A 26,258-nucleotide genomic window follows, 5' to 3' on the forward strand; every position below is an offset into this window, starting at 1 on the left:
TTGCTAGTGGTTTTATTTACTATGAGTGTTATGATATGAAAAAGCTTAGGAAACCCTGAAATGGAACAATTATTATAGAGGGCAATTTGATAATACCTATCAAAATGGTAAATTTACAGAACTTTTGATCCATTTTCAATTTCAGAATTAATCCTGTTGCTACACCTGCAGACTTGTTCAATGAAATATATTCAAGGTTTCTAGTGTATCAGTATCTGTAATAGCAAAATATTGGAAAGAACCCAAATGTCCATAAAGAGTTTACTAGGAATTAGATAGATTATGATCATCCAAGCAATGGGTCACTAGTCAGTGACACTAAAAAATAGACTCTATATGATAATATAGAAAAGATCTCCAAGTAAATTATTAATAAAAAAATGGAGGTACAAAACAGTGTAGTAGGCTAACTTTGTCTAAAAACAGAGAGATATAATATATATTCATATTTGCCAGCATGTATGTTAAGAAACTCCAGAAGGATACATAGTAAACAGTGTTTTCCTGGAGTTGGTGATGTGAATTGAGAACTGGCAAATGGGGATCAGAGGTAGAAGCAAGACATTCCACTGTGTATATTTCTATAGTTATAAAATATTAAAATTTTTTAACATTTATTTTATTTATTTTTGAGAGAGAGCGTGAGCAGGAGAGGGACAGAGAAAGAGGCACAGAATTGGAGGCAGCCTCCAGGCTCTGAGCTGCAGCACAGAGCCCGTCTCAGGACTCGAACTCACGAGCAGTAACATCATGTCCTGAGCTGAAGTCAGATGCTTAACTGACAGAGCCACCCAGGTGTCCCTAAACTTTTTTTGATTTTTGAACAATTAATCACCATATCAAAGCTATTACAATAAAAACAATGCAGCAGTATCTATTTCCAAACAAGGAATTAGGACAAGCAATAGAATTAGTCAGAGGGGGGCGGAGAACCCCAACTTTATGTCAACTTTCAGACATAAAGGAATGTATATTGAAGCTCTCAGGGCATGTCCCGGTCAGGAGGTGGCAAATGTCCTCCTAAACAATTTTCCCTGAGCCATTGGTAATCTCACCCTCTGCTCTGTTGCTTTGAGGAGCTGAGAGAAAAGGCTCTTTTCTGAACTATTTGCCTTCCCCTCAGTCAGGCTCAAAGCAGCCTCCTACTGATAGTATTTTTTTTTTTTTTTAAGGAAAGCTAGAATCAATACCTCAGAAAGTTGAGTCAAATGGTATTTTAAGGTAATAGGGAAGATCTGAGACTCTAGGGGAGTTCCATGTTTAGAAACTTTCCTCCGTTGCTATAAGATTAGGGTCAGGAAGAGAAAGACCTTAATCTCACCTACCTCAGAGTGCACCTAAACTCTGGCACATGTAGAGCATAGGGGAGGGTGTGGTCCACTGAAAAAGTGCTGGGTAATTGTTATTCTTTCCATTATTCAGGTTGTCAGAGACTGGCTCCAGCCAGGGTCCAGGGGTCCCTGAAGGATGACGGTGTCGGCGAGGGAGGGATGAGAGAGGCCTGAGAGTCTTTCTGGTCACCAGGCAGGCATCTCTGCTCTGACTGGGGCTCAACTTTATTTTATAATTAAGTGTTTGGGGGAAGGCACAGAAGTGGCATCTGCCTTAGACAATGGTTTCTGATAACAAACTTCTTTGATATGTAAGAATTTCCCAGAACATAGATTTGTAGAAGACTTCTGCATAACCTTTATCAATAGTGAGATAGGTGATTTAGATGCTTATCCTATGGGGAAGAAGGTATCTTTAGCATATCAGACAATGTTTTTAGCATAACGGGGTGAAGTTACTTCTCTGTGAGCAGGGGTCAAACAGGTCTTTCAGGAAACACCTCTGCTCCCATAATCACAAAAGAAGTTCCTCAATAGATTCCTTCACAAGGAGCAATCAGCATATTCAAGGCCAGAATAAGTCACTCCAAATACTTGATAACAAATGCCTTTTGGTGGGGGGCGGCCAGTGCTCCAAGCAGAAACAATTGGGTGGGGGTGGATATCTGCCCTTAACTCTAAATTAGGCTCTTTGTCTCAGACCAGACTCAAGCCCCCCTTTATTACGTAAGTCTTGGATCTGCAAGGCCCATAGGAAGAGCCTTTTAACAATCATCCACAATGTTTTCATCTGAAATCTCTTTGGAAAAGGCAGGGACATGCCTTTCCTTATGAGGAATCTGTGTGGGGAATATCCGTCTGACCTGGAATATTGTGAGGCCTGGTCAATACCAGGAGCCTCACTTCCAACATGAGCCAGTAGTAGCAGAAGGAGATACCAGTTTTCATTTCTCATTGCAGGAGCTGTGCAAACGCTACCGTTTCCTCGCTGTGACTGTCGTCCAGCGAGGCCAGTGCGGCTCCCAGCAGCAGGTCTTATAAGAGTCAGTAACGTCTCCCCCAACGAACCCACAAACTCCTGGAAGCCCTACTGTACATTTCTTTTGTACCTGCCACTGTGCTTTCAGAAGTGCTTGGTATGACCTGCTGCTTTTGAAATTAACTTGGAGAACAACTACCAAGCTAGATTTTTGACATTTTAGTAGTTTTTCAAAGGGAAACTAATAGTAAAGCTTAAGATGACAGATTTTTCCTGGTTTTAAATCAGGACAGTTCAGTGGCTGAAAACATGCACCTTGGAGTCAGATGACTAGAGGACACATCCCAGCTTTACAGATTCCTTTATATCTCCATGTTTCAGATCCTTGCCCTGTCAGCTCAATGCCAGGCTCATCGGGGTGTCATGAGACGATGCTTCCACAGTGCCAGGCAAATAAATACTGGGTGCTGGGGTGCCTCAGCGGCTCAGTGGGTTAAGCATCCCACTCTGTGGGCATGATCTCACAGTTGTTGGACTGAGTCCCACGTCCGGCTCCATGATGAGCATGGAGCCTGCTTGGGATTCTGTCTCTCTCCCTCTTTCTCTACCACTCCCCTCCCCCCTTTTTCTCAAACAAGTAGAGATTAAAAAAAAAAAAAAAAACTTTGGAAAAAATGCAGATGCGAGTTATATAGGTGCTATCATTTTTTTCTTTGAATATGTCATCATGATCCACCTCAGACACTCCTAGCACTCAGTAAAGATGGGGAGAAAAAAATTGCATCCAAAGACAGATTCCCAGAATTAATGCATAGTATTTACACTGAAGAGAAGGTTGAGGTTAATGTTTTGGGAAAACTTTCATTTCATCCATCAGAATTGGTATCATTTTCTAACTTCAGAGGTTCATTACACCCTCTCCAAACTCTGTGATACTTCAGTTGTGTTTTATGCCTTACATTTTGGCTCTAAGAGGAATACTCTTTTATAAATAGCACAAGGTCACAAGTTACAAACGCCAACAATTCACAGGGGATCTTCTTGTGAGGGGCTGCAGCTGTCCCGGATTCTACTGATGAAAGCTTTGCTTCTTTGCCTTGCCCCAATACCATTAAATGTCCATTTAGTAAATTTTATTTTACTGTAATGATAATTCAGATGATGTTCAGAAATGCAACCATCTTGCTCACTGCTGCTGTTGCCGTTTCCAAACCTTCTGGTAGAAGGGCTTTATATAATTTACCAAAAGGCAGATAGATATTCTTTAGCTGCCTCCCTGCTGTGTGAGCTCAGTACCTTGGAATAAATATGCGGTCCATGGTGATAACTTCTTTGAGTGTCATTGAGTGGAATCCTGCCCGAGCCGCATCTCTAGAGCCTTGGCTATCTGATTATGGACTTCTGGGGTGTTAGGTGCTACTTTGCTTCAGTCTCAATCTGTTCCAGGTCTGTAGGGAGATCACCTTGATGAAATGTTATCTCGAGTGAACATAAAATTAAATAATCTACTGTATAATGCAAGCCTCAGATTATTAAATGTACCAGGATAGACCATCTGTCATGATATAAACCATTTTGATCAAAAATATATATGTCTGAGAGTTGATAGCAAATTTCATAACCTAGTAAAAGATTTGTGTCCTTGTGACAGAGATGCCTAGTGTAGAGATAAGTCTCGTTAGAAATATGCACATCTTTTATTAGAAATATATGTATACATATGTCTGGGTCTCAATTCCACCAGCTCTGCAGTAGGGATAATAACATCTCAGAGTGTATGTATTACATACTTCTTTACATGTATAAAGATCAAGTAAGAAAGTCTGTTAAAAGCTTCATTTCAATGTCTCAGAATGTAAAAAATATATATATATTAAGTGTTTTCAGAAGCTGGGAACACCCTTTTGTATGCATAGCACTTTTAAAGTTCTTGTTTTTTTAATTTTTAAAAATGTTTTATTTATTTCTGAGAGAGAGAGACAGTGTGAGCAGGGGAGGGTCAGAGAGAGAGGGAGACACAGAATCTGAAACAGGCTCCAGGCTCTGAGCTAGTTGTCAGCACAGAGCCCGACGCGGGGCTCGAACCCACAAACCGTGAGGTCATGACCTGAGCCGAAGTTGGACACTTAACAAACTGAGCCACCAGGTGCCCCAAAATTTCTACTTCTTAAAAAAAACAACTCTCCTACGTGGCTTGAGGCAAAAATAATGTCCCAGACAGGAGGCATAACTAACTAATTGGGTAAATGAAACAGTACTAACTGGAGTGACATCAGGAATCTTGGAGTGGAAAGCACCTTAAATGTAATTTTTTCAACCAAATGCCTTTTATATAAATGAATTATAATTTGGGTTTCTTAGCACCCTGTCCTCTGTTGCACTTTTCATGGACCCTGTTGGCAGGATTTTCTCAGGTAGAATGGCTATGATGGGGACATAACAAGCTATATATTCTGAGGTATAGAGGCTTGCTTCTGATTTAAATAATATGATAACACTGAGCAGAACTGGTTCTATTACTGCACATGTATACTCAAAGTGGATTATTTTTATTTTACCTTATGCTCAACTAGGATTCTACTAAACCCAAAACCGCCACCATTTTACTACAACCACCCATTCATTTTTTTTAATGTTTTATTTATTTTTGAGAGAGAGAGAGAGAGAGAGTCTGCGTGAGCAGGGGAGGGTCAGAAAGAGAGGGACACACAGAATCTGAAGGTAGGCTCCTGGCTCTGAGCTGTCAGCACAGAGCACAATGTGGGGCTCGAACCCACGAACCGCAAGATCATGACCTGAGCCGAAGTCAGACACTCAACGGACTGAGCCACCCAGACTCCCGTGCCCATTCATTCTATAACAGATATTATATATCCCTTAAAAGCAAAGACTGACTTACTCATTTTTATATTTCTATCAGTGACTATGTAATGCTTTCCATATCTAATATCCCTAATAAACATTTGATGGATAGATTAATGATTTCTTTAGAAAATCCTTCTAGATAACTAATATTATTTTTTAATTTTTATGTTTATTTTTATTTTTGAGAGACAGAGGGAGACAGAGAGTGAGTGGGGGAGAGACAGAGAGAGAGAGAGAGAGACAGTATTCGAAGCTGGCTCCAGGCTCTGAGCTGTCAGCACAGAGCACAGTGAGGGGCTGAAACTCACAAACTGTAATATCATGTCCTGAGCTGAAGTTGGGCGCTTAACCAACTGAGCCATCCGGGTGCTCCTAGATAGCTCATGATATTAAAAGATTATTCTACTTGGCATTATAGTTTACTTGCAGATTGTGTTTTATAATAAAGCATGAGATTCATGGAATAATTGGAGTTTGCCATTTTTCCATATGGCTTTGATGTAGACAATTCCTATAAGGAATAAATAGAAAGATGATTTTAATTAATGCTTCTTTTTAGGTCAGTTTTTCTGAAAGACCTTGTTTTTTTTTTTAAGTTTACTTATTTATTCAGAAAGAGAGGGAAAAAAAAAAAAAGAGAGAAGGTGAGTGAGAATAAGCAGGGGATGAGCAGAGATGGAGAGAGAGAGAATCCCAAGCAGGCTCCATGCTGTCAGTGCAGAAGCCAATGCAGGGCTTGAACTCATGAACCGAGAGATCATGACCTAAGCTGAAACCAAGAGTCAGATGCTTAACCAACTGGTCCACCCAGATGCCCCTGTAGGACTACTTTTATATGACATCCAGGAAAAGAAAAAATTATAGGGACTGGAAGCTCATCAGTGGTTGGCCAGAGGCATTTGCTGAAGGAGAAGGAGGGGATTTGAGCAAGGAGTGACCACAGAGAGACCTACGAGAAATTTTTGTCATGATAGAAATACTTAGGTATTTCATGATTATGGTAGTGGTTACATGATACTCGTCAAAACCCAGGGAATGTTTCCCAAAAAAAAAAAAAAAAAAAAAGATGAATTTCAATGTATGTAAATCCTACCTGGTGAGGCAAAGAGAAAAATGTCAACATGCTATTATGCTGTTTATTATATAGTAAGTATTTACATTGAATTTTCCTTGAATTTAATTATAGAAGAAAACTGAGGGAGGACAAAAGGAAAGCTGAAATTCTGCTTTATTATCAACAGATTTATCAAAGTCTAAAAGATCATTTTAAGATTAAGAAATTCAGTGAAAAACTGAGAAAACAAGCATCAGTATTGTTTTCAGTCATATTTTTACTGGACACAGTGCAGACTGACTCTCTGCTAGGAAGATGAGAGCAGTAACACTCATTCCACTTTCTCCATCTGTCCCCTCTTTCTCCCCCTTATCTTGTTAATTATTGTTTCATATTCTCAATGTTTCTTTTGTTTACATTCTACTTTATAACAATAAACTGCAAACTTTTTAGTGTTAATTCTATACACACACCCTCTAAATCCTGTCTGGCTTCTTTCTTTATTTTCAGTAATTTCACAATTTGTTCAACTTCTGTCATCATATGGATGGGTTTTGTTTTGTTGTTTTTAAACTTTTTTAATGTTTAATTTTGAGAAGGGGGGATGTGAAGGGGCAGAGAGAGAGGGGAGACAGAGGATTTGAAGCAGGCTCCAGGCTCTGTGCTGACAGCAGAGAGCTCACTGCAGGAGCTCAAATTCATGAACTGTGAGATCATGACCTGAGCTGAAGTCAGTCAGACACTTAACTGGTAAGCCCCTGATTTGTTGCTTTTAAGTTACAACGAATGCATCAGGACTGGGTCATGTAGTGTGTAGTGGTAATCCATGAATTCTTTTCACATTTTTCAATTCTGCCTTTTGACTTTATATTTGAACTATGTCATTCTGGAGCCTCATTGTTACAATTTCTTCCATCCAGAACTTTGATGAAAAATATCTGACTCCCATCACTGAATATTGCTTAAGAGAAGTCTGGTCTTCCTTATTCAATGTTACTCACTTTTTCTGTCAGGATTTCAGAAGAATTCTTTATTTTTCCTCCAAGTCCAATGCAGCAAGATGTGTCTTGATTTATAGTATGCTTTCTTAATTTGCAAACTTATTTTTTTTTCTGAAAGGTACTTTCTCTTAATCACTTTGAATACGTCTTCTCAATTTGCTAAGTTTTTAAATTCATGGATGTCCAATTACTATACATAGGATCATTCTCTGTCTTCCATTTCTATTAGCTTTTCTCTGCTGCCTAATTTCTACATTTTTCATGAGCCTTCACTGTTCTTACTTCACACCTTTCTCTTTGTAGTTATCAATTATGTATGCTGTGGTTCTTGCTGTTTCTAATTTATTTGTTTAATGATATTATTTTTGTCCTTAATTTGTGTAGGTCTGTAATCTCTTTTCCTACTCATGCTGGATATATTAAATTTGTGTCCTTGGGAAGATTTTTTATAGAACAAAATATGTATATAGAATTACATAATGTGAATAAATCCTCTGAGGTAATTTGTTGGTTGCCACAATTCACCCCATCTAATGGGAAGTGTGCCCCGTTACCATAGGAGGCATATTCTCAGGTGTGGGTATTTCTCTCAGACAGATAAAGACCCTGGAGCCTTGACATCCTTCCTGCAGTCGCTTTGGACACTCCCACTTCATTCCTCTCCTCCCAGCAGCTGTTGCTGCTACTTCCTAGGAAGAAGAGGGAAGTCATAACTAAGTATATCTTCTCAGGCTGAATCTCTCAGACTCCGGGTTATTGGTGAGAATGCCAAGGTTGGGTTGAAGCATTAGTGCAGTGTTTGCATGTGAAGGTAGTAATTCCTGGTTCCACACTCTTTTGCATACTGCCTCTGTGCCAGCTTCCTGCATTTGCTTCCTTGGTTTTTGCTCGATGACACTGGATCATCTTTTCATAATGGGTCAAGGTAAGGGATCCCTACATTACTACTTTCAGGACACTATCGTACTGGAGCCTGCTCTCTAGTCTACAGCACCTGACTCTTTGAAATACAAAGAAAAAACAGAATGAGTTGCACAGTTATTTCAGATGCAAACCATGAACTCTAATTATAGAGCCTTTCTTCAACAGGCCTTTGACCCCAACACTAGAAATCACCCTAAAAAAACCTATTCATTCAGTCTAGTACATAAAGTATGTGTGTGGTGGAGTGAACCATTAAAAAATGATTTCTGGTGAAATTTAGAATGGCACTCCAAGACATGTCCTTTATTGTGCTGATACCTATAAATGAAATGTCTGGGGACAATGAGCACACTATGAGGAGGTCTTTAATCTAGGAGATGCCCAGCTCACTACATAAACATATTAGCCAGATGATTTCTCAGCTATTCTCTGCTTTTGCTCTTTTGACATGATCACTGACAAAGTGCATCTGGCTTCCAGTGTTGGGCCCAAACTTGTACTGCTAAACCCTCTTGCAGCAGTATCTCCCCCACAGTTGTGATGCAGTGTCCTTTGAGAAGGCCACATAAATCCAGTCTTGTCACAGTTCTGGAGGTCACTGGTTGATTTGCATAAGAATCCCATGGAAGGTGCTGGGCCTTGAAGATTAATCTTGTAGAAAACTTGAGAGCCCCAAAGATTACATTGGAGACTACTTGCCTAGTGTTGTGCAGGGTCGCTGCTCAGTCTGTACTTCATCATTGATTAATTTTCCTTCTGGAACTGTAAAAAGGCCTATGGCAAAAACAAATAACAGGACCATTTCCCTTAACCTCACCCTAGTGTGCTTTTCTATTAAGTTTAGAGAAATGAAAACAAACCCAATTTATTATTCTTGGAATGAAAATTTAACATTTTGGTTTGATTTTGCCTATGTGACAAACTAAATTTAAGAGGGTGCTTATAATCAGATAAGAAACCTGAAATGGATTTTGAGAGAGAATTACTTCACTCATGCCATTACCATTCCCCTCCAAGACAAACTAACCCAATAAAAATTTCAAATCATTGATTGAAGTTTTTCCCAGGTTTCAAAGATGAAAGAAGAGGTTACTATCCTCTCTAGAAAGTGCTCTTAAATGCAACTTAACGTTGTCCAATTTTCTTCTAAGGTAATGGATTTCCAGAGCTGTGGAAGGGACTGCATTGTATGTGGTAAGCAGCTGACTGTGGACATGTTAGTGGAACAGGTTTGTAGCAATACTCTCTGCTGTCCTTCAGCCTTCTGTCCCCTTCACAATCACCTGATGCTCTTTTGCTGGGGTTACATCCAGCAAGTGCTGTGGTCAGCAAGATAAGGATTGTGATGCTTTTGGCCAGCTCCATAATGTTAACCCAGTTGAAGCCAGATGGGAGTGAGACAAGAGGAGATAAGAAAAGAGTTGCCTCTTCAAGGTCATGCTATATAGGCCCTTATCGAAGTCGTAGGCTGTATCCACCTGCTTCCTTGGGAAAATAAAACCTAATCTCTTTGAAGTGTGCTTAAGTCTGCAAATGCTAAGAGAATGGAGATGCATCTTTCAACTAGGAAACAATAGAGGAAGGCTCTTCTTCCCATAAAACAGTAAAGCTCCATGTAAGCCCTAGTCTCTCCCTAATCTTTGTTCACTGGCACCATGGGTCATTTGCAGCATCTTGGTTGAGGTAACCCACAGGAGAGTTCTGGGCTGGGCCTGCAAAGGAACCTTGTTGAGGAATGGCTGGGTGAGCTGTTACTGCTATAAAAAGAGAAAGAATCTTTCTCATTCACTCCAGAACTGTAGGAAAGGAGAAAAAAAAAAAAAAAAAACTTCACAAGACAACAGGCTGAATACAAAAAAATGCAATTATCTTTTATTCATTCATATTCCATTTAGTAAGAGAAAAATTATACGCTGTTGGGCTTGGTACCCTTTAAAACATTGAAAAATCAATCAATCAAATAAATTAGGTACTTTGGAATTTTACAGCCGATGCCAAGGACATGCCATAGGGATTGCTTATGAATTCAGAACTATTTTTTCTAAGATATAGTGCATTAAAAACATTTTGAAATGATTTGAAGCAATACAATATAATAAAAATAAATGTAGAAGAGGAAATAAAAACAACCGGGCAGGGTCTTCATTTGGAAGGGGAAAAATCCATGCAAAGCTTGGCCCTGTTACATTTCAAATGTGGTATCAGGGCTTTATTTTTCAAAAGAGACTTCAAATAGAGTCTGCTAAAGCCCATGTGTGGCCTTGTTGTACAGTGAGGGGAAAGTCTTTGTCACATACTTCTCGGCTTGAGAATTCATTATACAGCATCAACCACTCTTCCCCAGGCAGTGTCCATGGTCCCTGGTGATGCTAAGGTCAGTCTCTCTACTAAAGCTCAGGGCAGCTGTTCCGTGGACCTAGCTATCAATGTGAAGGCAACATTCGTGCCCCTGTGTAATTTTGTCTGTCTATCCAGCTATCTAGAAATGTAATTACTCATTCGTATGCTGATTGTCATTGGGGGATATTTGCATACATATTTTAACCCACCCATTTATGAGCTGCATTTTGTATTTTCTGTTATCAGAGCTTTGGCATCTAAAGATATTTATTAGTTGACAGGCTTTTGTGCTCTTCTAAGGCAAAGTGCAACATACGTAAATCAGAAGTACTACATGATGCTGAAATACTCCCAAGCTTTGTAAGAATAAACAGATTCTCTTAGTGGAAATAGACATTTTAGTGGAAGTAGTACTTTAGTCATACTCTAAAATTAAAAAAATTAATGCAAATATGTTATGTTTGGGAATTCTCTTTATCAGATAGTATATCTGATCATAATGTATAATTTCTTAACTCTTTTTGGTAATCAAATTAATTTTACACTAATGTGGTATCTACTTATTTAACTATTGATGTTTTCATTATTTACATCATCTGACAAACAATATCATGATAATCTGAAAAGTGTTTCTGGGTCCTGTAGGGACAATGGCTCTTTATGATAATACAAGCAGTGACATTGTGGTTATGGGAAAGCCACCAACATAAAAGGAGAGAGGAGAGAGGAGGGACTCATAATGCAGAGCCCAGCATCATGGTGGGAAACTGAAACCAGGAAGATGAGGATGATAGAGAACATTCTAGAGGCAAGTATGTGAGACTGGCCACAGGTTATAAAGGATGAGTAGCTTCCTTGATTGCTCTGAAATGTAACAGCATTATGTAGCCCGGGCCTTCAGTAATATCTGCTGTGTGCTTATCTTTAGGCAGTGCTACTCTGGGAATTGAAGACACCATGGTTTTTTCCCATGATAAGATAGAAAGCTAAAAGGAAGAGAATATTCAGGAAGTCAAGTGTGGAGACTGAGAACGGAAGCAGGATAGAAAGCTAGGTAATTGGGAGAAAGATTGTTCCCTAAGAAATCCTCAGCAATAGTAGATGAGGTGCTGGCTATTCTACTTGCACTAGGGGAATAAGCAGTATTCTTTAAGGATTTTTTTTTTTTTGATTTTAGAGAGAGAGTGTGGGCAAGCAGGGGAGAGGGGCAGAGAACCCCCACAATGTACAGGTTACATTAATTTACTTCAAAATCCTTAGTTTTTTTTTTTTTTTTAATAATCCCCTGAATAGAATTTTACTATCAATGTAGGGAGAAAATTACTATAAAGTAGAACCTCAGTGCCCAGATCATACGAATCTGAATATAAGGCAAGTTGGGTAGGAGGCCACTGAACCCAGGAACGCTGTGGGAAAGGAGGTTGAATTCAGCGCCAAAATGAAGGGGAGGAGTTGTTGGTGAGGCTTCTGGGAACAGTGTCTTCCTATAAATGTCATTATGTGTCTATTCTAACTTGAAGATGCAGGAGAATTGTACCTTCCTGCCATTATAATTCTGCCCAAACATAAAGCTCTAGATGAAACAGTTGTTCTATGATTAAATTATGTTCATATGAACAAACTGCGATGGTATAGCTTCTGTGGGACCAGCCTTCTCATGTGTGACACAGGACAAGTTACTACCCAGTCCAAGCCTTATTTTCCCCCCACACAAAACAGTACACTAACAGGCAATTCAGACAGTCATCTGTGTTAATCCCCTTCTTTTTTTAAGAGTCATCACCACAAGTTCCTGAGGAAGAGGGTTAGTTTAAAGTCCATAGTCCAGGCAGGAAATGGTTAGCTGGGCAATTTACAGTGTAAAATACAGGGTATTAATCACCACTGCTGGATCAGAGTATAAGGGCTAGGGGAAATATGGGAGATATGAAAATAGTGATAGAGAATAGTCAGCATGTCCTAGAATATGGCTTGACTTTGGGGGTTCAAAGTCAGACTTTTTGGACAAATAAAGTCTGTAGAATATAATAGAAATGAAAGCAATGTGGGTTCTGTGCAAGAGGGAGTGGGGTTTTTTTTTTGTTTGTTTTGGTTTTGGTTTTTTTAAGATACAGAGATTGAATGCTTAGTGAAGAAAAAAAATTAACATCTTTATGCCTTGGCCAGTCTCGTGAGAAGTTCCGGTGCCTGGAAAGTGAATCTCATTAGAGCCACTTCAAAAAGTGGCTCCCCTTCCAAAAGTGGGGGAGTGGAAAGGGGGTGATGGGCATGGAGGAGGGCACTTGCTGGGATGAGCATTGGGTGTTACATGGAAACCAACTTGACAATAAACTATTTAAGAAAGAAAAAGAAAAAATTTATAATACAAGAAAAAAAAAAGCAGCTCCAATTGGTTAATCAATGAAGGAAATGCACTTGAATATTTTTTGAGTCATGATCAGGACCAACTTGTATCACTTCTCATGACTATGTTAGGTAACCATTAGTATCTTAATAGTCTTCATTAAATTTTTGGAACTTTTTTTCCAAAATCAATTGCATCTGTCCCCTCAGATCTGCCTCATGACATAGCCTAGACCATAACTAGGATATTAAGGCTCTACACAAAGATCATTCTACCAAGAGTAGGATAACTTTGGTCTCTCCTTTTACTTCCTTTCTAGACTTTCTAACCTTCTACCTGTCTCATTCTGTCAGCTTTTGGGTTAGACTTCAGCTCTGTCATTGGGACTTACATGCCTTTGGCAAGCCTCAATTTCTTGGTCATTGCTGTGTGATATCCGAAGGACCAGATGGCAGTATGCTGGCAAGTGCCTTGAAAAGTGAAAATGTTATCCTTGATAGGGGAGAGTTTTGACCCTTACAAGCGGTAGATGAGTTTTGTACCACAGGCAAAAGAAAGGCTTGTTCCCTCCTCCTTCATTAGCTTCTGATTATCCTTGCTGCTCTTGTGTTCACACATAAATTTGTCCATTGTTAGCCTCAGAGTTGTCCAGTAGCCTCTGCTAGGGATGCATGTTGTTGTTGTTTTTCCTTCCTGCTTCAACACATCAGCCGGAAGAAATGGTGGCTGATTGAAAACATTGCCTTTCTCTGTGATGGCCAGCACACTGCAACTGGGCACCATCTTTCTTGTGATGCTCTTAGTAACAGAGGAGTGGATCAGTGGGTCCCAAACATGAATGCAGAAAAGCATTTAATCACGTCAGAGGAAGGACTTAGGAGCCAATGACAGTTCTTCAAAAATTTATTATCCGAAAACCAACTGGAAAAGTCCCAGATAGCATGAAAGCACCAAGATGTTGAGCCAACATTATTCTCTAAAAGAGTGGGAGAACATTATGATGTGCTCCTAAAAAGAAATGTATTAAATTTATAGGCATACCTAAAATAACTCCTTCTGTCACTTAAACCCACATATCTTGGGCAAATGCACCCTGGCTTCTTTAAAGAGTTGTATGACCCTTATGGACTCCAATGTCTGGTGTGTAATAGGTCCCTTACAGTTTTTGATAAGTAAATATGTTAATAAAAATGTTTGTATAACGTGGGCCAGTGGTTTCTCTCAGATTTTAAACTAAAAGAATATCATACTGTACTTGTTAACTGAGAAAATCCTTTTGTGCTCTTACAGGTATCCATATATCATACCTGACACTTGGACAAAGCACCAGACCTGCAGTCAGAGAAAAGCCCGACTTCAAATCTGGCCTGCCACTAACAGTAAGACTTCAATTTCTTTATCTCTAAGTTGAAAGATGGTGCTTGAACAATTTATTTTTCTATATGCCATATAATCTTATACAAATACATACAAATTAACAAATCCTGGCTGATAGGTACGGGAAAATCTTGGAGTCTGCTGATGGAACAGGACAAGTTTAAAGGGTGTGATTCAAGTTCATGACAATCTCTTTAATGCAGAAGAATCTTAGAGCTAATTATATAAAGTGCTTGCAAGCCCTTGTTTCAATCCTGATAGAGGCTTTTTATTCAGTCTTCAAACATTCCCAGTGAACCTTCTATGTCCTGTTACCCTGTTACTGGGACCACAAGGCAAACGTTCTACCTCCCGCTGCTCACAGATTTCCTAAATTACTGAGAAGTGGAGTGTGGTTTTGCAGAGATAAGGAAATAAAGAGGGGTTGAAGTTTTCCCCCCAAAGAGAAGCAATGGCTGCTGGGGTGAAGATGATCCAATTAAGGGAAAGGAAATCAGAGAGGAGAAAACAGCCAAGCAAAGGGCAGGCTTATGTGATTGGAGAGTGCCCAAATCTGGGGCTCAAACTCTTTAAGAAATCATATAACTCTCATATTCCTCTCCTAACTTCCCAACCTTGACCCCATACCAGAGAACTAGGAAAGATCTCATTTGGCAAACTGGTGTGGGACCTTTGGGATGCAGTGGGCAGAAGATACCGCAATCTGAAATCACATGTGGTAGCCTGGGAGGCAGGATGGGGTGGCGATAACATGTGACAGAAATGTGCTAAATCCCTCTGTGCCAGGTCCTGTGTGAAAGACTCTAACATACCTTGTTACCTTGGTCTTTTTAAACATTATTGTTTTCCTAAGTAGGAAATATTGTCAAACACACAGAAAATAATGTGACATCACCGGACCCCCCCCCACCCCCGCCGTCTNGATAAAGATCTTTTTTTTTAAATATAGAAATATGATCTTACACATTCAGTTGAAATGCTAGCTTTTCACCCATCCAATTACATTTCCTCTCTCTGTTCTCACTATTCACCTGAAGAAAAGGGGAGCTACCCACCTGCCAGAAGCACAGCATCTGAGTGGCAAGTCAATGGTGGCCAAAGGTGGCCAGCAGGAGAGGTGGCTGGCCAAGGAAGCTGCAGGTGAGATACCCAGGGGCAGGAGTTCCTGAAGAATCCATACTGTGCCCTGGGAAAGAAGGCAGTGTCTCCCAGACCCAGCCAGCACCAATGCACAGATGATAGTTCTACCAAAAAAGCCATGCCATTTCTGCGCTTCCTCCCCACCCCCCTTCCTCCAAGAGTGCTCAGGTCTTTTAAATTAAATCTGTATCACTAATTCAGCCATGGTCCCAACAGGAAACAGATGGCACTTTCCAAACAGTATAATTTGAGGAGGGTTTATTTACAACAGGACTGTTTACAAAGATGTGGGTAGAGGGAACCGCAAGAGACAGCAGAGTAACCCAAGGCTGACAGCAGCTGCTAGTTAACCTGTAGGCCGAGAGCTGAGGGGAGGGAGTGCTTACTGGAGCCCAGAAGCCCAGAGAGTGAAGCAGAGTCCAGTCCTTTGAGAGGAGCCGTAAACTGTTGTGGGGCAAGACCAGCCAGCCTACCTCTTGGGCTAAACACAGAACGAATCCCCTAACATCAATTTCAGTCTGATCCCTTGCTGTGGATCCCTTAGGAAGCCAGAGGGCACTGGAACTCATTTACAGAAGTCTATATAGGTCAGCCATAAATTTACATGCCAAAAGTATTTTACCAACATTGCAAAGCTTTGCTATGTGATATTTCATTGTTTCAGTACTAAGTACAGTAAAACCTTAGATTGCGAGTAACCTGTTCTGTGAGGGTTCCACAGGATGAGCAAACACTTCTAATAAATTGTAACTTGATAAATGATTGATGCCTTGCAGTACAAGTAGTACATGATGCTGAATGTCACATGATCACAAGTGAGCCAATGATTCTTGAAATTCACTTTGATATACAAGTGCTTTGGATTACAGGCATGTTTCCAGAAGGAATTATGCTTGCAAACCAAGGTTTTACTGTACTTTGCAGGTTCTATAATCGCTCCTTTGTCCCAAGAATTATTTACAAATGAATTTCTAAATTTTCAAATTAGTAAATTTGTGGTTATCTTTTATAACTGAATATAAATTTTCCTGCTTTAAAATCAGAAAGCATGGGGCGCCTGGGTGGCTTAGTCGGTTAAGCATCCAACTTTCGCTTAGGTCATGATCTCGCGGTTCGTGGGTTCGAGCCCCACGTCGGGCTCTGTGCTGACTGCCAGCTCAGAGCCTGGAGCCTGTTTCAGTCTGTGACTCCCTCTCTCTCTGACCCTCCCCTGCTCACACTGTCTCTCTCTCTCCTAGAAATAAATAAAAACATTTAAAAAAAAATCAGCATGGTCTCGTGTAGATTTTTATTGTGGCTGTTTCTTTTGTGACCTAGCAGATGGTCATTTAAAAAAATGTTTGGGGTGCCTGGGTGGCTCAGTCGGTGAAGCGTCCGACTTGGGTTCACATCATGATCTTGTGGCTCATGAGTTTGAGCATCGCTTTGGGCTCTGTGCTGACAGCTTAGATCCTGAAGACTGCTTTGGATTCTGTGTCTCCCTCTCTTTCTGCTCCTCCCCCACTTGCACTCTGTCTCTCTCTCTCTCTCAAAAATAAACAAACATTAAAAAAAATTTTTTTAATGTTCAATATGTAGGGTAAGATTTGCAGTCTCTAATTGTTGATTACAGAGTTCAATATATTTCCATTAGATGTGGCTTGTGATATTTTTGTTCAAATCTTACGTGTTCTGAATTTTTCTAATGTTTTCCTAAGAATTTCAAAGTTTTATGTGCTTGGCGATCTGGTTTTTGTGAGTTTGGTCAACATTTTCAACTTTTCATTTGTCAGTTTCTTACTGCACTTCTGTCTATCTAGTTATTAACTATGTAACAAAAATCAGGTAATACCTGCCAAAAGAATTTAGCATTGCTATTAAGTCTTGCAAATGTTTCCTCTATTATTATAATAATTCTCTTTGTCCTAAATAAGTTTTACCTGGAATCCTCTTTTATCTGCTATTAACATGGCTAAGCAAGTTTATTTTTAACGATATTTTCTCAGATATATTCAGCCTTTAACGTTCAAAGCTTTTGTGTGCTTACATTTTAGTATCTAATGAACAGCGAGTAGCTGGATTCAATTCTGTATTTTGGTTACTGACAGAAAATAAGAAGCAATTTTTTTAAACTTTTTAAAAAATGTTTATTTCTAAGAGAGAGAAAGAAACAGCATGAGCAGGGGAGGGTCAGAGAGAGAGGGAGACACTGAATCCAAAACAGGCTCCGGGCTCTAAGCAGGTAGTCAGCACAGAGCCAGACGCGGGGCTCGAAGTCAGAGGCTTAACCGACTGAGCCAGCCAGGCACCCCAGAAGCAATTTAAATCTATTTACTTTTGTTGAGATTATTAATATATTTAGAATCTGTTAAAAAATGTTTATTTTTGAGAGAGAGAACACAAGTGGGGGAGGGTCAGAGAGAGAGGGGAACAGAAGATCCAAAGCAGGCTCAGTGCTGACAGCAGAGAGCCTGATGTGGGGCTCAAACTCACGAACCATGAGATCATGCACGACCTGAGCCGAAATCAAGAGCTAGATGCTCCACTGACTGAGCCACCCAAGCGCCCCTGCAATTTTTGTTCCCTGTAGCTGTTCTTACCTGATTTAACTGAATTGATAGAAACTTTTTTCATTTCTTTCCTCCCTTCCTTTTCTTCTCTTTTTATACTGGGTTAGAATTTATTAATTTTATTTCTATTTTCTTATGGCATTAATTCAATAATATCTAAAGTTAAACAATTTCTCCACGATAGTTCCACAAAACTAAGGACATTAAGTTCTTTAAACTTTGCATTTTCCATTTAGTTGTTACTATTTTGTGCTTTATTTCCACCTTGCTCACAAACTCCACCGAAGTCATATATCTAAATTATTATGAGTGTTTGAAGGAATGCTTCCTTACTTTTACTATCAGTCTCTTTGCTCACTGTGTTTCTTGATCACTTTTGATTCTTGAACTTTTGCTTCCTCCTTTGGTTTGGATTCCTCTCTTGCTGATACTCATTCTTCCATAGTTTTTACAGCAAAGGGGTGGGTGTGGGTGGTAAATTGNTTTTCTAAAAGACCGCATCTACTTTCTCCAATATGGGCATTATAACTCTTTTAGCTGTCAGTGTGGTATATATTCTCATCTAGTGTTCCTTAGGCCTACTTAGTATTAGCCAAGCTAGAAATTCTGGCTTTGACCTCCTTATTTATTTTAACAGCATGAGAATTCCCTTCCTCTTATTTTGAGCATCATTTTGTTACATCCCATATTTCTGAGGGATTGAAGGACAAGGCAGGTGCGCATTTCAGCTCAGACAACTGTGATGTTTGCTCTTAATGTACTTGACAATATTGTGATGCCAGAACATTTTTCATTCTTTTATAGAACCTCACAGAACATCTACAACATGCAGTGTTCTAAAACCTGGGAATACAGACATGACTAAGGTACAGTCCATGATCTAAGTGACATGCAATTAATCACTGCAATTAAAGGAGAGAATTCTGAAATAGAGGCATGAATGATAGTGGAGCACAGAGAGAAAAAAATCTGGCTCTCCATTTTTTTTTTTTTTTTTAGGGGAGGAGATTGAATTTCAACGTATTGGTAAAGACTTGCCCAATTTCAGACAGGTATTAAACATAGAGCTGGGATATATGGTCCACACAAAATGTTGTGTTCGTGAAAGCAAGAATAGCAGCTGTCTCCTCAATGTAAGGGCTCGGTTGTGAACAGTGTGCATTGGCTTAGAGTTCTGGTTACCTATCAGAGTTAGAATGAATAAACACTTATTAAATACTCTTCCAAGGGTCTCACACCCTTCATCCCTACCCCCATTTGAGGGAAAAGCAACAAAACAAAACAAAAACCAAAAAAACCTGCACTCTTAAGTCTGAGCTCTCTCTGGCTTCTGCTTACCCAGCACTGAACACAGGGCTCAGGGGCTAAATGAAAGTGGATTGTAAACCAGAAATTGCTGTTCCAGAAAGTATGAGGTCATAGGAAAGAGCAGAAAAGAAGCCCTACTAAGATGAGAATTTAATTCTAGAGTAGAGGCTTGATAGAATTTTATGCTCGGTGGGAGGGAAGGAGATAATATCTGGAACAGTTTGTAGCCTCACTAAACAAGGACTTCACGTTGGAAACATCTAGGGAACTGCAGCCAAGCCTCCTGCTGTTCTCTCCTATTGATGAGCAGAGAGACTTCTCAGAGACCTCACCTTAATTTCCTGCCCAGTTGGCAGCCTTTGAATTTTTCAATAAGTTGTACGTTAAATAAAGTTGTTTTCTTCCCCCTCTTCAAATGCCAGTTTTGTCATATGATTAGTGTGTGTTTTTGATCTGGAAAATGCTCTGAAAGGCATTAATTGTTTCATCTGATATTAATTTGAAATGAAAAACAGAAAAGGGGCGGGCAGATTTGCTACACTGATAATGTTTTGTAGCTAATTTGATTTATTAGGTAGGAAGAAATGTCAGGAAAATCTTAGGTATTCACTTCAGCAAATATGTCTGCTGCCTCCTATTAACCCACCGCCATTTTCTTTTCAGAGAACACTGCAGGAGCCTTTCCCTGTCTGTGTAGCCTGTTCACCTCAGCCCAAGAGCTCGGCCTCAGGTAATCCCAGATTTCACACTGTCCTGGTGCTCTGCTTCCTAGGGTGGTGAAAGAATTTGTTTTCTTAACATCTTCAATTTTTCACTATTAAAATACAGGTCTTTGACAGCTAGGGGAGATAGCAACATGGGTCAAAGAAAAGGAGTTTTTCCAGAGACCATGAAAAGCGGAATGGGGGCAATATTTTTCTCTCAGACATGTGTTAAGTTGAGCATGCATCTCAGCCCAGATCTTTCTCCTTGAATCTACTATCTCATTACCCTTCCCTCCCATCTGTCTTCTCTTCCTATAGTCCTTGAGTGAGTGAGTGAGTGGCAACACCATTTAACCAGTCCCCCAAACCTAGGAACTTAGGCAAAATCTTGACTCCTTTGTTGTCCTTTCCAAATTCCGTACTGTGATATTGTGATTTGCTATCATCTTCTGGACACCTCTTACGGGGTGAGCTCTGTAGAAAGCGTGTGAGTGAGTGTGTGTATGTATGTGTACACACCTGTTACTGTTCCATTTTTCAGAGGAGAGAGTTGAGGCTCAGAAAGGATCAGCAGCATGCCCATGTGCACACAGGCATTAGTGGGAGAGTCATAATGCATTACTTTCAGTTTCCTGAACATGTCTCAAGGGGTTGCCTCAACTTGTTCTTCTCCATGTCTTTGGCTATTCCTCACCTTTCTGACAGGACTCAGCTTAAAAATGCACTTCTTCCACTGATCCCAGATCTTCCAAGCCTGGTCTGCTTGCCTCTCTCACCCCAGCCTCCATATCTGTTCCCCTGTAATTGTCCCTCTGGCACTACATCGTAGTAGCCTTATGAGGGTCAAGACTGAGCTGTCTCCCTTGCCATCAAATTCCTAGGCCTGTAGGGATATAGCAAAGACTACATTTTGGTTTAAAGAACGGAACAATGTTGAAAGAATTAGAAACACAAATTCTGTTGACTTCTCAATCGCTGCAGGGGACTGGCCCTTTAATAGTTTCCTTTCTGTGGAACTATTCTTTGCCCATAGAGTTGTTCTGTCTTTGCTCTCATGTGTTAAATGCATCACCAGATTCTACAAGTTGCTTACGTGGAGAGACCAAATACAAGTTTTTACCTTGTTTATTTAACAAAGCAGAGTGTTTTGCTTTTTGATGTTCTATCATATCAGCTTGGAAGGAACATGGCTTTCTTGTTTATCCTTCTTCATGGTGCCATTTTATAAGATGATGGATTGTCAATGTTCAGATGGAAACTAGAGACCATTTAATTAAATCCTTCTGAGGAAACGCAGTTCCAGAAAGATAAGGCAATTTACCCAAGGTCTTGCTGCCAACAAGCAGCGGCTTCTTGCTATTTTATTTACTCTGTGTCTCTCCATAGTTTTTGACTTTCTTAGGGTTAGATGGGCCTCCATGTGGGAAGGTGAACATAACCGCTGGTCCACTTTCACCGATCTGCCTCTGGGCATTCACAGGGCTCCAGTGCTGTGCTTCACTTCTTTGAAGGCAGCCGAAGTGCTAACTTTAGGACTGAAGTCATTATCTGGTGTTACAACCTGAGAGCAGCCTGCAGAATGACCAGTCACACACAAAGAAGCAAAACATTAACCAGAACAACAGCCAATTCTGTCATGCATCCAAGGATTTGTAGCTCGGCCATGACATCTGGCAGAAGGATTTGCAGAGTCCGGTACTGAACTCACCGAAGCCACGGGCTCACATCTGGAGTCTAGACTGAGTGGCTCTCTCATTTGGGCTCCCAGCCTCTTCACACCTCGTGCACCTCTGTGTCTCTCTGGCTCTCTCACTTTATCCCTTTTTCACTTTGCCAAAACTGTTCCCCCTACATCTGCCTCTCTCTCCTGATTTCTTTTCTTCTTTCATTTTTCTTTTCTCAAATCACCTCTTGCTTAAGTTTTTCCAGATACTCCTGACAGACATCTTAGAGAAAAGGTTTTCCCAACAATGAGGACTCTCTTGGGGCATAATGTCAAAGTGGACGGTGTCCTAGCAAGCTTCTGGTCAAGGTCTTCTAACCAGCTGCATGACCTTAGAAACTCTGTCTTTACCAGTGGGTTTCAATTTTCCTTATCTTAAAAATGAAAAAGCAGGGCCATATTTGCTGTATTCCAACTTTGTTTTTAAAGATACAGAATCCTTTCTTCAAACAAATTCTTATGAGGAACATCAGTATGGAGAAAGTACTGAAGAAAGGACTTTTTTGATTAACATGGTGCAGGGACAGAATAACTGTTCTACCCTCGAGAGTTCCTTGTGGATGCTGAAAGCACTAGAATTCTGGAGTGCTCATTTAGAAAACCCCTGTGGATGCTATTTTGGTAAGTGTGGCAAAAATAATAATGATCATCACATACTCTCTTTGCCCTTTTATAGTCCTCAGTGCTGTGAGTTAGGCATTGCATTGTGAGTAGTTCTGGCCAATGTGGGCAAGAATGATTTGTCTCCTCTGAGTTGAAACAAAGGAAACTCACGTGTCGTTCTTTATACTCCCCTTCTCTTGTTACTGCGATTAAAACGGCTGCCTCTTACACAGGGTACAGCTATAAGATTATGGACCCCTTATCAGTGTGGGTTCACGAATAGCTATATGGAGCAGAAATTCATGCCCGTAAGCGACATGGTGTGGTTGAAAAATAACCCTTTGATCTGTTAAGCTATTAGAATGTAGGGGTTTCTATGCCAGCATAAAGCTACCCTCTGTTGCTAAAGGAGCAGGTAAAGAGAAAAAATGAGGAGAACAAGATCAAACTCTCACGTTAGGTCTTATTTAACCATCTGCATGTGTATGCATCTCTTTCTACTGGATTATATCATTACACAAAACTGACAGTCCCCATATTGGTTTATTTGAATGAAATTTTGCAGAAAAGGGGTCTACTGATTAACATAGGTGGGAACAATTTGAATATCATTCATCTAGAACTTTTCAAATCCAAATAATTTTTAAACAAAACCCTTTCCTAAAGTAGGAGCCTGTACAATTTTACAGAATCCTATACCTAGGAGGTAAAATATTAGAACTATCATAGCATCTTTGGATAGGTTGGAGCAAAGGCTTTGCATTGTAATTCATGATGTCTGCTGTTCTTCTTGAAGCCTTTTCTGTCTCTCCTCTTCTTCCTCCCCCACCCACCCAGCCCTCACCACCAATGGGGTATTGCTAACTGAGGGTTATTAGCAAATATAAATACTCCAGCTTCTTCCTGGGGCAAGGGAGAGGTGGCTCATGTTCTACACTGAATCCCTGAGTTCCCCAGTAGGACTAAACTCGAGATACTCAATAGGTTACTTGGTATAATAACAAGCCGTTTATTGTCTGACTTTCTCTCTCTGTCTCACTGCCCCTCCCCACTATTTTCCCCAATTGTTCTTTCCTAGTGTCATACCCAAATAAACCACTCACACTTGAATCCTTATCTCATCTCAAGACATGGGAGAAAAACTAAGGCAATAGCCATTTAGCCCAACTATTCTTGTTTGCATAGATTCAGACCTTATCTCTCTCTAGAAGATTTCTAAATGGATTATTGAATAAGTAACAATTTCAGGCAAGTGGGTGGGCTTTTTAAACTGGATGTCTCAAGAGGGTTGAGCATTTTTAATGGAAATTCAGTTAGACCTTCAACTGTAGAACCAGGATGCACCTCTTGGTGCCTTTTATAATTAAGGAGATTTGCTAGATCTCATCTCTCACTTGTTTAAAAAAATCTTGAATACATCGTGTTTTTATGTTGAGTCTAACATTTCCATTGTTCCCAAGTGGAGGCACATTGTCACAAGATCAATGTCTCCAAAGTATTCATGTTTTCCTAAGTCAAAGTTGTGCAGGGTTCTTGGGAGAGTGTTGGACTGAGGAATGGGAAGGGCTAATGGATATATATTTTTAAAAAGTATATTTACGGAGAGGCCTAATGTGAAGTAGCTTTGTACATCAGAAGCATTTGGTGCATGATATGTGAGAAATGATGTTTATGGTCACAGAATGTAATGTCTGACTTTATGATTTCAGGACTGGCACAGTAACAGATCACTACATCATTGTGAGGTGTGGACACAGAAGGGAGTAGCTAAAATGAATGACAGTAGAGGTAAGAGATTAAAGATGTTTGTAGCCTCTGAGTTATATTTCTAATCTGTGTTGGTTAAGAACTTCATGTTTCTAAGTGCAGTGTGCACTTGTCTGTCTTTATTTTGGTGGATTTCTCAGAAGGGTTAGCATTGTCTATTATTTCCTTTTTCTGGCAATACATTTCCCTTGGCTCCATGGCTACACAATTTTAGGAGTTTCCTTCTTTTCTCTTTCCATTCCCTTAGCAAATACCTTTTAAAATGTTGGTGTCCCATAGGGGTCAAGTCCTACACTGTCAGTAACTCTTAGTCCGCCTTTTCCCCTGGGTGATTACATCTACTACCCCCCTGGGGGTAGCCCAAGTCAGGGTCTTTAGCCCAGGATCATTCTCATCTCCTTCAGTGAATCTTTGCTTGCATACCTCACTGGCATCCCAAATCCAACATCTCAGAAGCAGAGTTTTATGCATCTTTACCAGCTTTCTTCCCACCCACCCCCTACCACCCAAACCCTCACAAAACACTATTTCTATTCTTCTTTTCTCTATCTTAATAAATGAGAACACTGGGACCCAAGCTCCATGAAGCCAGCATTGTTTATAAATTTTGTCTACTGACATATCCCTCATAGAACCATTGCAAAAAAAAAAAGTAGTTCTTTAAAAAATACTTGAATGAATGAGTGCTTGAATGAGTGCTGGACTACTCCAGCCTCCATAAAGAGTTGTATTTAGCTCTGGCTCTGATTAGTTGCTTGCTATATGTCTGTCCTTCTCATCAGAGTGCAAAAACAGTAAGAATCCAATAACAGGAAATAGGTGTTGCACATCATTAGTAGTAGTACCCAAATTTGGTAGTATATGCCTTTCACTAAGGAAATAATGAAGCATGTAGTCATAGTATGTCTATGCAATATCATTTTATGACTAATAATAGTGCTTAAAAAAATTTTAAGTATTATATAATGTTACATTTTTAAAAAGGGAGCATGGACTATGTTAAATATAAGAGGTCTTAAATGTACATACATAACTATCATGTTTAATGAGCAAAGAAATGATTAGAAAATATAACAAAATGTTAATACTGATTATCCTTAGACCAATAGGTGATTTGTATTTTATTCTTTATATTCTTTGCCTTTTTCCAAAATGTCTAGAAATAAGCATGCTTTACTTTTATAATAAATATGTAATTAAAATATATAATAGAATCAAGGCTAAGCATTTTGTTCTTGATTTTTTTATTTTCATGGTTTTCTTTTATTATTATTCAATGAATTTTACTGAAACAAACATTTGATTTCTAATGGAGTCAAATGCTCATTCTGCTATAGAAGTATTCTATGGCTTCTTTTAGTTCCTGTGTCTTATTGTTGCTCAGAGAACTAATATACAGTGGAATATGGTATTCTTTTTGTTTTAGGCAACTATTTACAAAAGAATTGGGCCCTAGGTGCTTCTGTAAAAATATAGAGCCAAGCAGGAGATCAGTTTTGATTTTTATATTAACAAAGGGGTGGGTGAAATACCATCATCCTGAATTTCAGCTGCCATTCATGAACGTTTTGAAAGGAAGGAAGAGGGAATGAAAAGGAAACAATGAGAAAGTTTCTTTCTGTTTGCCTTTTCTGGGACAGGAGAAAAGTGTTTTTGGAAAATGAGAAAACTACATCAAATATAGAAGTCATATGATACAAGATGGCCTGATTGATTGTAAATTCCAGTTGAAGCTTTGGCTTCCTATGTGGTGTAGGTGAACTTACCTTACACTGATTCTGGGATTCTTTATCTGTTAGATGAAGGGCTATAGTGTAAGTGCCTGATGATAAGCATTTGTGATGGTTGTGCAAGTGCCTTACATCAAGCTTTTGATTGCTGAGCCATCCGTCTCAAGGACATCCATCTCAGATAAACACATTGCCAGCTAGACAACTAGATAAGAGCCAGGCAGCCCAGCCATGAAGTTCCCTTTTAGAAAGCCCCAGGTCATCTAGTTAAGTGACCCACACCTTAATTCCCCGCTCTTATGGTTTACATTCACCTGTGAAGAGTAAACTTGTAAAACCCTAGGCATCTCACCCTCAATCCCAATATAGGCAGAACCCCAAGTCCACATACTCTCTTTCCCCATAACTTCCCTGAGTGGCCCAGGTGTGTGGTGTAGTCTCTGGGAATTGTGAGTAATAAACCTTTTGTCCAAAGTTCTTGATTGGGGTTGGGGGGAACTCACCACAGGTAGTATGACC

General features: G+C 39.8%; 1 protein-coding gene across 1 annotated transcript in view; it reads left to right on the forward strand.

Moving 5' to 3' along the window:
- LOC144235960 (uncharacterized) overlaps positions 1-26,258 on the forward strand; it is a 74,102-nt gene that overhangs the window by 43,737 nt on the left and 4,107 nt on the right. Inside the window, exons 3-8 of the mRNA XM_077769577.1 lie at positions 14,129-14,217; positions 15,253-15,355; positions 18,709-18,770; positions 19,876-19,942; positions 22,069-22,260; positions 23,952-24,030. Coding sequence (XP_077625703.1) covers positions 15,304-15,355; positions 18,709-18,770; positions 19,876-19,942; positions 22,069-22,260; positions 23,952-23,965 — 387 coding nt within the window. The 5' untranslated portion in view covers positions 14,129-14,217; positions 15,253-15,303 and the 3' untranslated portion in view covers positions 23,966-24,030. The remainder of the gene's footprint in view (positions 1-14,128; positions 14,218-15,252; positions 15,356-18,708; positions 18,771-19,875; positions 19,943-22,068; positions 22,261-23,951; positions 24,031-26,258) is intronic.

This window comes from Crocuta crocuta, unplaced genomic scaffold (genome assembly GCF_008692635.1).
Source record: "Crocuta crocuta isolate KB4526 unplaced genomic scaffold, BGI_CrCroc_1.0 scaffold145, whole genome shotgun sequence".
Taxonomy (NCBI): Eukaryota; Metazoa; Chordata; class Mammalia; order Carnivora; family Hyaenidae; genus Crocuta; species Crocuta crocuta.